The 15,687-nt window shown below is 44.3% G+C and overlaps 1 protein-coding gene across 1 annotated transcript in view; it reads left to right on the top strand.

The window, feature by feature from the left end:
* c10h1orf210 (chromosome 10 C1orf210 homolog) overlaps positions 1 to 15,687 on the top strand; it is a 19,732-nt gene extending 4,045 nt beyond the window's left edge. The window contains exons 2-3 of the mRNA XM_055641498.1: positions 8,701 to 8,843; positions 15,143 to 15,687. Coding sequence (XP_055497473.1) covers positions 8,813 to 8,843; positions 15,143 to 15,489 — 378 coding nt within the window. The 5' untranslated portion in view covers positions 8,701 to 8,812 and the 3' untranslated portion in view covers positions 15,490 to 15,687. The remainder of the gene's footprint in view (positions 1 to 8,700; positions 8,844 to 15,142) is intronic.

The following is a 15,687-nucleotide window of genomic DNA, read 5'->3' as shown; positions in this document are numbered from 1 at the left end:
CAGTTACTCCAGCTGTTTACGTTTTGTTTTGGGTTTTTTTTAATTAAAAAAATGGACTTTATTCTAGAAATAGATACATACAAATCATGATCCTCACAAAACTCCATCTGACATTCTCGGAGGCTATACATACATACAATACAGTTTCCCCAAATCACAATTTTACCCCCCATCCTTGCCACTCATGTGGTCCACTGGCGTGGAATCCCTTCTCTTATTTTGAGGAGATTCCCGACCACACCCTGCCCCCCCCCCCCCCCCCCCCCCCCCCCCCCCCCCCCCCCCCCCCCCCCCCCCCCCCCCCCCCCCCCCCCCCCCCCCCCCCCCCCCCCCCCCCCCCCCCCCCACCCCCCCCCCCCCCCCCCCCCCCCATGTCCAGCAGCGGAAGTACCCTAGACTGTGGTCCTCCATATTATGAACCATGTTTTGAGCCGGAACCTTCTTCAGCCTCTGGAGAACCGGAGAACCATCAGACAGGAGAACCATCTTGTCATCCGTGGTGGTGTCTCTGGAGAACAGGTTTCCTTGCCAATTCATTCGTCAAAATTCCCCCAAAAAAAACAGCAGATGCTGGAAATCCTACATAAAAAAAACAAGAAATACCGGAATATTCATCAGGTCAGACCACGTTAGCGGGAAGAGAAGCAGGGCTTCTGATAGAAGGTTCTCGTCTTCAAACATTCCCAGAGATAGGTCTCAATCTGCTGAATATTTCCAGCATCTCCTGTTTTTATTTTAGATTTCCTATCCAACTCTGCCACTGGTCTTTTCAATGTCTCACTGCCAAATAGGGTAAGTGACTGTGGGTGGCTACGTTCCTAAGCCTCACTGGGCCCAAAAATGCCCTTCAGCCGCAAGGTGATTACCAGCCGCAGTAAGAGCACTACCTTTCTACTGGGGAAAGAACTTGTCGATGAGCCACAATAGCAATTACAAATCTGTATCAGTGTAAACATCTATCAGTAACCCAAGGCAGTCCACAGAAATGTTGTGGTCAACCTCTTAAGAAGGGAAAGGGTTAGGAAGGTGGAGAAGTGTAGGAAGGAATGCAGATGCTGGTTTACACTGAAGATAAACACGAATTGCCAGAGTAACTCAGCAGGACAGGCAGCATCTCTGTATAGAAGGAATGGGGGAGGGATGGAGAGAGATATAAACTTCTCTAACTTCAAGTAACCCTTGGTTTTCCCTCTCTCTCTCCATCCCAGTTCTCTGTCTAGTTTGACTGTCCTCCTGATTGAATTTTACTTTGATCTATTACTCATGATCTATTCTACATTTTCCTTGAACTTTGTCCTCTTTGATCTCTCGTTTTCATCCTTCCATATCTCTCGTTTCCCTCTCCCCCTGACTCTCAGTCTGCAGAAGGGTCTCGACCTGAAACATCACACAATCCTTCTATCCAGAGATGCTGCCTGTCCCGAGTTACTCCGGCATTTTGTGTCTATCTCAGGAAGATGGAAAAGTTTGGATTGGGAATTCAAGAGTTCAAATTTCTTTCCTGTCTATTCTACAGAAAATTGTGTTTGGTTGTGTTCACAAGGTGATAGATCCATTGTTTAACATGGATGGACCGTTCTGAAGAAGGGTCCTGACCTGAAACGTCACCTCTCCATGTTCTCCAGAGATGCTGCCTGGCCCGCTGAGTTACTCCAGCACTTTGTGTCTATAAATTTCTGTTATTGGTTTAAACTTTAGTGAATCAAGATAGTTGGTAGTAGAAGACCATGGGCCTGGATAATCCATAGCCTCCATTTTCAAACAAATTGCTTATGGAAGGAGTGGAACTGCTTTCAATTCTGCTGGGATCAAAGTGGCCAAGATAGTCAGTAGCACTATATTTTCCAAGTAATTATAAATGAAGGAGATGTGTGGGGGGCAAGTCTTGTTTTACTCCCAGGGTGACAAGTAGCTGGAATGCATTGCAGGGGTGGAGGTAGAGGTAGATACAGTAGAGGCATTCAGATAATTTTGGATTGTCACATGTATATGCTGGGAATGGAGGGATATGGATGATGTGCAGGAAGATAAGAGCTGGCCGTGGCATCACATTGTGGGCCAAAGGGCCTGTTCCTGTGCTTCATTGTTCCATGTTCTATGTTGTAGGAAGAAGGATTCTCTTTTTGCTTTTCCTTGTGAATTGATGTTCCACTCAAGGACCACTGTGTCCCGGTGATGCTAGAGCACAGCATGGTAGATAGGGAGATGTCAACGATGATTCATCTCTTAGTTTGGAGATGCAGCATGGAAACAGGCTCTTCGGCCCGCTGAGTGCATGCCAACCAGCGATCACCAGTGAACACTAGTTCCATCCTACAATTCACGGAAGCCAATTAACCTACAAACCTGCACGTCTTTGGAATGTGGGAAGAAACCAGAGCACCCGGTGACAGGGAGACTGTACAAACTCTGTGTAGATAACACCTGTAGTCAGGATCGAACCCGGGTTTCTGGTGTCATAGGGCAGCAACACTACCGTTGCACCACCGTGCCGCCCGAAAAGCTGCACCCTAGAAGGATGCCGATGCATAGAGGTTATGGCCCACAGTGATCTTAACCTGAGATCAAAGAATGTTACAAGGATACATGGATAGGAGGGGTTTGGAGGGATATGGACCAAATGTGGGCAGGTGGGATTAGTGTCGCTGGGACATGATGGCCGGTGTGGGCAAGTGGGGCCGGAGGGCCTGTTTCCACACTGTATCACTCTATGACTCTACGAGTCTATAATGCCACAAGTGTGTCATAGAAACATAGAAATTAGGTGCAGGAGTAGGCCATTCGGCCCTTCGAGCCTGCACCGCCATTCAATATGATCATGGCTGATCATCCAACTCAGTATCCCTTACCTGCCTTCTCTCCATACCCCCTGATCCCCTCAGCCTCAAGGGCCACATCTAACTCCCTCTTAAATATAGCCAATGAACTGGCCTCAATTACCCTCTGTGGCAGAGAGTTCTAGAGATTCACCACTCTCTGTGTGAAAAAAGTTCTTCTCATCATGGAACTAACAGGAGATAGACACAAAATGCTGGAGTAACTCAGCGGGACAGGCAGCATCCCTGAAGAGAGGGAATGGGTGACTTTGCGGGTCGAGACCCTTCTTCCGACTAAGTAACTAACAGACATTGAATGGTTAATACTCTGGAGCTGCTTGCGGCAGTCCCCGCCTGATAGATGTTGAAATTTTTGCAGAACAATGGTTGCATTCCTCCTGCCCTCCCCTCCCTGAGAAACTTTGTGCCTCAATCATTTGTTTACTAGTTAGTCACTGTAGGTTCTGGCTCTGACCCCCGACAACTTTAAGACCTAACTTGTGACTGATTGAGTAGGAAGGAGAAAGCTGGAAAAGGGTAGTAAGGGTGCGGTGAAGCTTGTCAAATGATGGATAAAGGAGAGTAAAAAAAAATCTAAATAAACTTTATTCTGAATAAAAAATATATACAAAACAAAACTGTGCAAAAATGCTTCTGACTTTCTCAGAGGCTATATATAATTTCATTAGCATCATATTTGGTAGTTCAGTGAAATATTATTATACCCAGCACCTTTCCCTCTCATTTGTCCCCCTGAGTAAAATCCCATCTCTTGGTTGAGGGGTGTCTCCGCCACACCCTGCCCCCCAGTGTCCAACAGCGGAATGACCCTGGACTGTGGTCCTCCCCCACAGAGCCTTGGCGTTGGCTGCACCAAGCTTCAGTGTGTCCTCAGCACGCACTCCTGCAGTCTAGAGCGGGCCAGTTGGCAACATTCCCTGATGGGCGTCAAGCTCAGGAATTTGTGACACAGGCTTGTTTTTACATTTATACCAAGCCAATTAACCTGCAAACCTGTACGTCTTTGGAGTGTGGGAGGAAACCCAAAGATCTCGGAGAAAACTCACGCAGGTTACCTGGGGGGAACGTACAAAGTCCGTACGGACAGCACCCGTAGTCAGGATCGAACCCAGTTGTAAGGCAGCAACTCTACCATTGTACCTCCGTGCTGCCCGCTCTTTTATTGTTACTTTTATGCTAGAGGGGCTAGAGGGTTCAATAGGGCTAGGTTATGGCTAAAATATCTTGGTGATTGTTATTACACCGCCACTTCCATTCCCTCCCCATTCACCCTGCCGACATATACATCATCAAAGGTAGTCTACTCAATTTCAATGTATTAGCAGCCATGTGGTTTGGTAATTTAACAATAGTTTCAAACTAACAGATATCCAAGAAACACACTCATATTGCCATGGGTAACCATTTTTATATAATGGATTGAAGCTGTCTTAACCACGATTCTCCTACTGGGATGAAGGAGTTGATAAGCACTTCAATAAGGTCGCAGAATGAGACCAGGAACTTTCAAAGCCACAGTTTTCTTAATGTCGTAATCATCGTACTGAATAGATTTCATGTCGTAACTTTAGTAACAGCTGTTAATAGGTATCTATCATTACGAAATTTCAAGTGACATATTTACTTAATTCTCCAACAAGGACTGCACCTTTATTTATGTACTATAGGGCTTGTTATATCTGCCCCATGTATTGGACATCAAATCAACCAAGTCAGCTCAAGAGTGTTTAAGAAGGAACTGCAGATGCTGGAAAATTGAAGGTACACAAAAAAGCTGGAGAAATTCAGCAGGTGCAGCAGCTAGTTTCTCCAGCTTTTTTGAGTACCTTCAACTCAAGAGTGTTTATGTACTCGATCTGAATAGGAACAGTGACATTTTTACTTGCTACAAGGTTTACGAGCACACTAAATGTTTCTTGTTGACGTTGGGAATATTAATTTCATTTGTGACATTGCCATTTTGTTTTGTTTAGAGATACAGGGCCCACCGAGCCCACACCAACCAATGATCATCCATACAGTAGTTCTACCCTACACACTAGGGACAATTTACCGAGGCCAATTAACCTACAAACTTGCATGTCTTTGAAGTGTGGGGGGAAACCGGAGAAAATAGACAGAGTACAGAGGAGATTTACTAGAATGTTGCCTGGGTTTCAACAACTAAGTTACAGAGATAGGTTGAATAAGTTAGGCCTTTATTCTCTGGAGCGCAGAAGGTTAAGGGGGGGACTTGATAGAGGTCTTTAAAATGATGAGAGGGATAGACAGAGTTGATGTGGACAAGCTTTTCCCTTTGAGAATAGGGAAGATTCAAACAAGAGGACATGACTTCAGAATTAAGGGACAGAAGTTTAGGGGTAATATGAGGGGGAACTTCTTTACTCAGAGAGTGGTAGCGGTGTGGAATGAGCTTCCAGTGGAAGTGGTGGAGGCAGGTTCATTGGTATCATTTAAAAATAAATTGGATAGGCATATGGATGAGAAGGGAATGGAGGGTTATGGTATGAGTGCAGGCAGGTGGGACTAAGGGAAAAAAAGTTGTTCGGCACGGACTTGTAGGGCCGAGATGGCCTGTTTCCGTGCTGTAATTGTTATATGGTTATATGGTTATAAAATCTACATAGTCAAGGGGAGAACATTACAAACTCTGTTGTCATAATCGAATGCAGGTCTTTGGCACTGTAAGGCAGCAACTCCACCATTGCACCACTGTGCTGCCCTGCAACTTTATCCAAGTACTCTAGTACAGTAGACTTGTTTATTTCTGCTCCATGTAATTGACACCAAATCAATCAAGTCAAGTCAAGAGTGTTTATTTGTCATATGCACTCGATACGAACAAGGGCGGCACAGTGAAAAATGGTAGAGCTGCTGCCATACAGCGCTAGACCCAGGTTCGAGCCTGCGTTTGTTTGTTCTCCCCGTGGCCACGTGGGGTTTCCCTAGCGGCTCTGGTTGCTTCGCACATTCCAAAGACCTACAGGTTTGTAGGTTAACTGGCTTTGGTAAAATGGTAAATGGTCTCTATCGTGTGGGTTAGTGTACGTTAGTGTAGGATCGTTGCGCGGCGCGGATTCTATGGGCCGAAGTACCTGTTTCCGTTGCTGTACCCATAAAGTCTAAAGGAACAGTGACATTTTTGCTCGCTACAAATTTACAGGCACATTAAATGCTTCTTAGTGAAGTTGAGGATATTAATGAAGTTGTGAATTGCTCTAAGAATGGCAATCTTACCAAAATTGCAATGGGGAAAAAAAACTACCGGCCATGTTAACCATTTTGGATTTATAAAACTCAATTAATCCATCTGATTCCGAGAGTGGCAGGAGATTGTAGGCATTGGGAAAGCTCATTGCCCTCACTTTCAAATTATTACATCCTGCCTCTGAATCAAGAGATTGTTGTGAACCTAACGATGCTCAGGATATTCAATCTGAATATCTGCAAGACCGATCCGCTCCATCTTATGGCCCACAAAGGCCTCGTAAATTTACCAATCTTGATTCCAAACAACGGCAGCTTAAAAGAGACACAAGGAACTGGGATCTTGAACTGGGTTCGAACCTGACTGCGGGTGCTGTCTGTGTGGAGTTTGTACATTCTCCCTGTGACCTTGTGAGTTGTCTCCGGGTGCTCCGGTTTCCATCCACACTCCAAAGATGTACAGGATTGCAGGTTAATTGGCTTTGATAGATTGTAAAATTGTCCCTAGTGTGCAGGATAGTGTTAGTATGCTGGGTGACCACTGGTTGGCATGGACTCAATGAGCCAAAGGGCTTGTTTCTGAGCTCTATCTCTAAAGTCTATAATCTAAACAATCATTTGCTTACACAAAATAATGGTTGCTGCCGTAGAGTCAGAAAGCAATGGAATCAGTGCTGCCGGCAGCCTTAAACACTAAATAGAGGCCAGCTTGAAGAAAGGTCTCGACCCGAAACGTCCCATTTCTGAGTTACTCCAGCGTTTTGTGTCTATCTTCGGGTTAAACCAGCACCTGCAGTTCCTTCCTGTACTAAATAGAGGCTGATGCTTGAGTCCCCAGCAGAGGGAGTGTTGCACTATCAAATGTGATGTCCCAGTAATTTTATATACCCATGTTGAGAGTGCAAGGGAGTGAGATTGGAAAATGAGCTAGGAAATTGGAAATTGGGGAGTGGGTGTGGAGGATGCGGAGAAGTACTGGGGGGGGGGGGGAGAGGTGGGAGGGAGGTGGGGGGGAGGTGGGGTGGGAGGAGCGCAGTGGGGGGGGGGGCAGGGGTAGAGAGAGCAGGCCACTGGAGGGTCTACAGGGAGGACCTGGGAGTCAGTTGCATGTGGTGGTGGGGTGTATTGATGGTTATGGTATGCACATCCATGGGGGTATCAGAGAGTGAGACCCTGAGTGTTTTTATGAAAGGGCTAAGTGGATTTTCAGATCCATCAGGACACTATTGAACTGTCGGGGATGAGAACAGTGGTGGGGTTGGTGTGATGATGGAACTATTCCTGGATTGGCGGTGGAAAAAAATAAATATGGGACTTATTTCAGTGAGCTACCTATCCAGGCTGTGCAATGAAAACATAGTTATTCAGGGAATGATACCAGACATTAACTTTTCCCACAACACCCCAAGAGGAACATTGCATGGACCATAACACTTCCTAAGGCACATTGGGAACAGTTTGGTTTAGTTTAGAGATACAGCGCGGAAACAGGCCCTTTGGCCCACCGAGTCCCCGTCGACTGGCGATCCCCACACACCAACACTATCTTACACATTAGGGACAATTTACACATACACCAAGCCAATTAACCCTCAAACCTGTACAACTTTGAAGTGTGGGAGGAAACCGAAGATCTCTGAAAAAACCCATGCAGGTCAAGGGGAGAATGTAAAACTCTGTACAGGCAGCACCTGTAGTCGGGATTGAACTCGGGTCTACGACGCAGCAAGCGCTGTTAGGCAGCAACTCTACTGCTGTGCCACCGTGCTGCCTTGTATTTGGGCAAATTTCCCGATGGATGTCGTCACCCAGAAATGGTTGTCATGGTCCACTTTGTTCGATTCCTTTGTTTCAGAAGCAAGTAGTGCTGCAAGATTTTGTTTCCAGGCGGGTATCTTTTTGAAGAGACAAGAAACAGTTTTGCTACTGGGGTGAATGTAGAAAACTCTACAGCACGTTTCGTTTGAGAAACAAGTTAAAAGTTCTCGCCAGTGAACTGCCGCCATCTCACCCTAAGCCGCTCAATCAGATTATCTGGATGCCGGCCCTTAGAGGTGCTGCCTTACTGCGCCAGAGACCCAGGTTCGATCCTGACTACGGGTACCGTCTGTATGGAGTTTGTGGGCTTGTGCTGTGTCACATTACAATACAGACTGGATTTATACATATCTTATTCACTGAAATAAATGCCCTTCCCTACTCAACACTCTAACAAAATAGGTGGAGGCTTCATTAGATTGTTAACATACTGTAATTTCCTAGATTAATATACCTTACATATAATTGGAAACTTTCGTTGAAATATTTTTACAATTTAGTCACTGTTGCAATCTAACTAATTTGCACCCAGCAACTTCCCATCATATTATGAAAGAACAAACAATTTGATTTATATGGTTTTAAGGCGCACGGTGACACAGCGGTAGAGCTGTTGTCTTACTGCGCCAGTGACCCGGGTTCGATCCTGACTACGAGTGCTGTCTGCACGGAGTTTGTACATTCTCCCTGTGACCGCGTGGCGTTTCTGTTGCTTCTTCAATCTCATCCTTGTAGTTTGAATGCCAGTGGCTAGAAAAGTGTACTAATAACAATTTGAAGTCTGTGTGCTCCTGATTATTTAGAAGGCATTGTGAAATGTTCTCCATTTTCTCTTCAGATCATTTGGAAGACTTACACTGCAGCTTCAGGGAAAAGATTTGCTGAATATAGACCTCTCTCCTGCGTCCAGTTTTGAGATACATGTAAGATTTCAACCCAAAGTTAATCTAATGGAGGTAACAACGCTCTCCAGTAATCAGAGTAAGTAAAAGCCTTGGCATTAAATTGTGCAGATTCTCAAAATTACTTGCTTGATGTCACGGGTTGTATTTGGGCAATCAAAGAACTCTGCTAGAGGGGCATTGGCAATTCATCCCATCCAGTTCACAGCAGGCAGGTGGGGACCAGGGGCTGTGGATTGTGTCAAGCAATAGCTATGGATTGGCCATTGTATCAACAGCAAAAGGATGAAAACCAACCCACTGAAAATGTTCCTGCTTGGTAACAATACAACTTCCATCTATTTCCCTTTCGGCCTGGAGTTGTTTGTAATCTTGATGAAATATTTGGCTTTAAGCGGCACGGTGGCACAGCGGTATAGTTGCTGCCTTACAGCGCTTACAGCGCCAGGGACCCGGATTCAATCCTGGCTACGGTGCTTGTCGGTATGGAGTTTGCACGTTCTCCCCGTGACCTGCATGGGTTTCCTCAGAGATCTTTGGTTTTCTCCCACACTCCAAAGACGTTCAGGTTTGTAGGTAAATTGGCTTGGTATCAATGTAAAAAATTGTCCCTAATGTTAATGTCGTTGGATGAGTTGGATGATCAGCCATGATCATATTGAATGGCGGTGCAGGCTCGAAGGGCCGAATGGCATACTCCTGCACCTATTTTCTATGTTTCTATGTGCGGGGAAAGCTGGGCGGTGAGGACTCGGTGGGCTGAAGTGCCTGTTTCTGTGCTGTATCTCTAAACTAAACTAAAGTCAAACTTACAGATTCAGATTCAATTTTAATTGTCATTGTCAGTGTACAGTACAGTCCACAGATTGATATCATCTCTAACCTTCATGGAGGCTCAGTGGTGTGGCGGTAGAGCTGCTGCCTCACAGGGTGCTCCAGTTGTATTGTATTGTATATCTTTATTGTCATTTCCTGTTAGTAATCACATACCCAGAGGAAACAATGAAACGTTGCTCAACCAGTGTCCATTCAGTGTGCATTAAAAATAAATAGAAATGGGTTTTCCATGGGTGCTCCAGTTCCCTCACACATTCCAAAAAGATGCAGGTTTGTGGGTTAATTGGCATCTGTAAAATGCCCCTAGTGTGTAGAAATGATTGTGTGTATGGGTGATCAATGGTTGCCATGGACTCAATGGGCCAAAGGGCCTGTTTCCATGATGTATCTCTAAACGAAACAAAACTAAACCGGACTGGCTATTTTCACCTCATGTCAACTTGTGTTTGCTCCTAGCCTGCTAAAACTCTCTTCCTCACACGGCTGCTCTAGCACTGATCGTTCCAGGGTTTGATCCTGACCTCGGGCGCTGTCTGTGTGAAGTTTGCACATTTTTCTTGGGACCTCGTGGATTTCCTCTCGATTCTCCTGGTTCTTCCATATTAAAGTAAAGTATCCTTTATTGCCATTCAGACCTTTGGGTCTGAACAAAATTTCGTGCCTTGCAGTCATACATATAATAAAAATGACAAAAACACACAATAAACACAAATTTAACAATCACCACAGTGAGTTCACCAGGCACCTCCTCACTGTGATGGAAGGCAAAAGTCTTAAAGTCTTTGTCTCTTCCCTCCTTGTTCTCCCTCTGCGCCGAGGCGATCCAGGCTTTGGATGTTGTGTCCCCGCCGGGTGATGGTAAGTAAGTCCAGAGGCTGAATCTGAGCTCCGCGAAATAACGGGCCGATTCAGACTCCGTGGCCCGGGGTGGTCGAAGCTGCCGCCCTCCAGTCCAGTGGACGAAGCTGTTGTTGCGGGAGCTCCGGAAAAACAGGTCACCAACCTGTAACCTGCGAGCTCCCAATGATGTCGTCCACTGGGCCCGCGGTCGAACCTCCGAAGTCAGGTCCGCCGCCGGAACGCTGCCACAGCTCCGGGGTCGGGTCGCCGCTGCGCGGAATGCCGGAATATCCCAAAGATGTGTGGGTTTGTAGGTTAATTGGCCTCTGTAAATTGTCCCTGTCCCAGGCGACAGATAGCACAATGGGCTAAGAGTTCGGCTGGCGACCGGAAGGTAGCCGGTTCAAATCCCGCTTGGAGTGCATACTGTCGTTGTGTCCTTGGGCAAGACACTTCACCCACCTTTGCCTGTAATGGAATGTAATTACGGCGTAATTACGGCGGCAGGCGCGGGCACACCGCGACGCCCTGTGTCTCCCTTTCAAGGGAGATGCTAAAAATGCATTTCGTTGTCTCTGTACTGTACACTGACAATGACAATAAATTGAATCATTTCATTTCATTTCTATTGTGTCGTGGGCTGATGAGAAAGTGGGATAATATAGAACTACTGTGAATGGGTGATCAGTGTTCAGTGTGGACCTAGTTGCCTATAGGTTTCAAGGCTGCATCTCTAAAAATAAAAATAAAAACTCTATCTATTATTATTGTTCCAGAAATGTTATTTTTGAATTTTTTCAGGTGTTATTAACTTCATGCCAACTCACTGGTATTCCTAGCCTGTTCACTAATTTATATATAATGTATAACACAGCATTAAAAACTTTCCTGAGAGTTGAACTAAATAAATGGCCAAGTCTAAGGAAGCACATTTACTGCCCAAAGAAAATGCACAGTGAAGTTCCTGTGCATGTTAATTCCTTTACTTTAGAACAACCGTAAATGGGTACAATAGATGTTTATAATACGTTTGTTGTAATTATTTTGCCTCTTCTGATTCCTATTTTCTTATGAGAATATCAAACTTTGTTTTTGATAAGAGTTCCTGTTTATTTCCTTTACATTTCAAAGCACTGGTTCCCTCTCCTGACTGAATTGCTTTTCAAATTTTGAGTTCCTTTTGAAGGTTGTTTTGTTTACACCCTGTCTCAGCTCACATTGAATTTGCCCTCTGTGTTTAATCTTATTTACTCAATACAATACAATACAATACGGTTTTATTCGTCACATTGCACATAAAGTGCAAGTGAAATTAGTTTTTGGAGAGTGGGGGGAAATCAAAGAAAAAGGTAGCCTTGTGTACATTTTGTGAAGTTGTACACAGTTACATGATACTTTCATGAGACCTCAATGATCCATTGACGTGGTTGCGACAGCAAAAGTCAGATTGGAACCACAAGCTTTGAAGGCGTGGAGTGTGAATAATTTGGTGGAATAACACATTAGATGTAGCAGCAGAGATCATGAGGGTGTTACGTACATGCATCTTCGAGGACTGGTGTATGTCTGTTAACCTGAAAGCAATCATTGTTAGCTTGAATAACATTGCCTAAAAATACATTCTGACCCATGGGACAATGTGGCTAAGTGTTTAGTTTAGTTTAGTTTAGTTTAGAGATACAGCGCGGAAACAGGCCCTTCGGCCAACCGTACCCACAGCGATCAGCGATCCCCACACATTAACACTATCCTGCACACACACTAGGGGGGTGGGAGATTGCAACCTTCACGTGGTCCGCCTTGTTTCAACAAATGCCATCAACCTGGCATGCACAATCAAATAAGATCAAACAGAAAAAGTTGTCCTACAACTTTAGGCTGTGCATGCCACATGCAAGAAGCAGACACACACAAGGGACATTTTTTAACATTTACCACACCAATTTGCCTACACACCTGTATGTTTTTGTAGTGTGGGGGGAAACCGAAGATCTCGGAGAAAACCCACAAAGTCACGGGGAGGACGTACAAACTCCGTACAGACAGCACACGTAGTCGGGATCGAACCCGGGTCTCCGGTGCTGCAAGCGCTGTAAAGCAGCAACTCTACCGCTGCACCATCATGCGAGATGGGTGAGATTAGAGAAGAATGCAATTCAATAACTTCAAACTGATTCCACTGGTGATCCAGATTTGACATATCCCACTCCGCAATGGGTTGACAAGTTTTCTACTTTTGTGCTTGTCATGTGCACTTCAGTTCAATGGGGCAATCGGGGCAATTCAGTTCAATTCAATGAGGCTGAAATTTGGGTTGCCACCTCTCACCTTTCAGCAGCAACAACTGATGTCAATGTCAATGGCTGTAAAAACAGGATGGACTCTATAATCTCCTCCCTAAAAGCCTATTTCCTTTGTTCCATAGATGCTGCTGCACCCGCTGAGTTTCTCCAGCAATTTTGTGTACCTTTGGACTCTATAATGGGCAGCTTATCCATTCTGGACACCGTGCTGGAATACTCAGTGGGCAGCATCTCTGGAGAGCATGGATAGGTGATGTTTCAGATCCAGACCCTTCTGCAAACTGGTCCTTCTCCTATACTATCCACCTCATTGGAGACCCTCAGACTATCTTTAATTAGACTTTATCTTGCACCACACATTATGCCCTTCATCGTGTATCTGTACACTGTGGACGGCTCGATTGTAAACCATGTATTGTCTTTCCGCTGACTGATTCGCATGCAACAAAAGTTTTTCACTGTACCTCAGTACACATGACAATAAACTAAACTGGGCTAGACTAAAGTAAACTGAACTTATCTAAAGAAAACTATTCATGCTCTCCAGAGATGAAGAAATGAAAAAGGGATTTATTACTAAGGCAAAATAAGAGTCTTGAAAATATCCAGCTACTGCATGATTCATCAGTTCAGTTTAGTAAATTTTCACGTATACCGAGGTAAAGTGAAAAGCCTTTGTCGCGTGCTAACCAGTCAGCAGAAAGACAACACATGATTACAATCGATCCATTTACAGTGTATAGATACATGTTAAGGGAATAATGGTTAGTGCAAGGTAAAGCCAGCAGAGTATCTTCACAGAAAATAAATTGGGTTACAAATCCATTTTCAGCCATATGTGCATTGGACTCACTTAAGATATTTAAGAAATTTGAGTAGTGCACTGTTTTGTATATATCTAAAAAAAAATTTTTTAAAAAGAGAGAAATTTGAGCACTTAGAGATTTTGTGCAACACAAAACATCACCCTATCTTGTTCTGCTTTTCTTTGATCAGGCAAGAAATGGTTCATTATTTCTTCTCTGGCTTGGAGTAATATTGGCCATCTCGCAATCTTACTTATCAATCTTTCTCTCAAAATTATTGATTTGTATGCCATAGTTTCCTTAACCTCTATTGCTCATTGACCCTATGAATCAAACCAATAAAGAACCCCAAGTTTAATGTTGAGAATTTCTGTGCAGGAAAAAATGGAATAAATGTTACCTCTCCCCATAAATACACACTGTGCACACTACCAAAGTCAAACCCAGGTTTCAGTCTCACGGAAAAATATTTTTATATGCAATTAAATATATTCAGAAAAATCTTTTATAATGAGTGGTGAAAATACTTAATCAGCCATGAATTTACAATATTTCAATAAGTGAGGGAATAACATTTTAAACACTCTACACAGACTTTATTTGTAAATAGTTGTTCCCTACACAGAGAATCCAAATGATAAACTTAATAAAAGGCGAAACGTAACTTCATGCTGTCTCAATTTGTAGTTAAAAAACTGCTCAGAAAATATCTTTGAACAGTACAAGGCATGATGATATACAGCAAACTTCAGTGTTCATGTCCACTTGCAATGTTTTACTTGGTGAGAAACTCTTCATTTCAGTGTCTTGGAAAGATTGTGCCAAACTTCTGCAATGCTTCCTATTCTTATTCTGTCGCTGTTGCAAGAACTCAAACTAATAGACTTTAGACTTTAGAAAAACAGCGAGGAAACGGGCCCTTTGGCCTACCGAGTCCGTGCTGACCAGCGATCACCCCGTACACTAACACACTACTACAGATACACACAAAATGCTGGAGCAACTCAGCGGAACAGGCAACATCTCTGGAGAGAAGCAATGGGTGACATTTTGGGTCGTGGCCCTTCTTCAGACCTAAATCTGAACTTCAGATCTGAGTGAAGAAGGGTCTCGACCCGAAACTTCACCCATTCCTTCTTTCCAGAGATGCTGCCTGTCCCGCTGAGTTATTCTAGCATTTTGTGTCTACCTTTGGCGTAAACCAGAATCTTCCTAAACACTATACTACACACTAGGGACAATTTACCATTTTACTGAAGGTAATTAGCCTAGTAACCAGTATGCCTTTGAAATGTGGGAGGAAACCGGTGCACCTGGAGAAAACCCACAAGGTCACAGGGAAAACGCACAAACTCTGTACAGACAGCGCACGTAGTCAGGATCGAACCCAGGTCTCTAGCACTGTAAGGCAGCAACTCTACCGCTGCGCCACTGTGCCGCCATTTGTATAACAGAAATTTTACCATACTATAGTATTTACAATAAATATATCTTCATGTGGTGTACACATGTAAATGAAGTGATATTGATCAATTAATTGATGTGTTTCGATTTCAGTATTTAACTAACACTGTGTTTATTGAAATCTTCAGCTACATTAGTGCCTCCAGCAGATGGCAGCAAGACATGGCACTATCTTGTTGGTGTTCTGGTAGCTGCTATCATCCTCTCCGCATTGACCGTCATTTGTGCGAAATTCAAACTCTTCCACAAGTACTTTACCAGCTACAGCCACCACCTGCTGCCAGAGCCAGACTTGGGCTACCAAGACAATGACACCATTAGTGTGAGCATGGCACATGATGGCCATATGAAGGAGATTAGAAACCATGCAATGTATCCACCCGAGGGCTTGGACGAAGATGACGGATACATTGAAGACAATTACATTCAGGTGGAAACGAAGCCCGAGGAGGAGGAGATGCACGTTGCCATTTAACAACAAACCGAACCCATCATCTCGAATTTTCTAAAACATTCCATTATTCACATTATGCACCAAACTGAGCTCTTGCCCACTGTGTTGTGTGTGATGGTCAAGGTTTATTGCTCAGTTGTTGGATTTGCTGAGGTCTCTTTCCATTTTGCATGGTAGAGGTGCAGCTGTCATAGAAGGGAAATAAATACAGGAATTGCA

The sequence above is a fragment of the Leucoraja erinacea genome, chromosome 10 (assembly GCF_028641065.1).
Source record: "Leucoraja erinacea ecotype New England chromosome 10, Leri_hhj_1, whole genome shotgun sequence".
Classification (NCBI taxonomy): Eukaryota; Metazoa; Chordata; class Chondrichthyes; order Rajiformes; family Rajidae; genus Leucoraja; species Leucoraja erinaceus.
The sequence above is the reverse complement of the archived record's forward strand: the minus strand, read 5'-3'. Positions and strand labels throughout refer to the sequence as shown.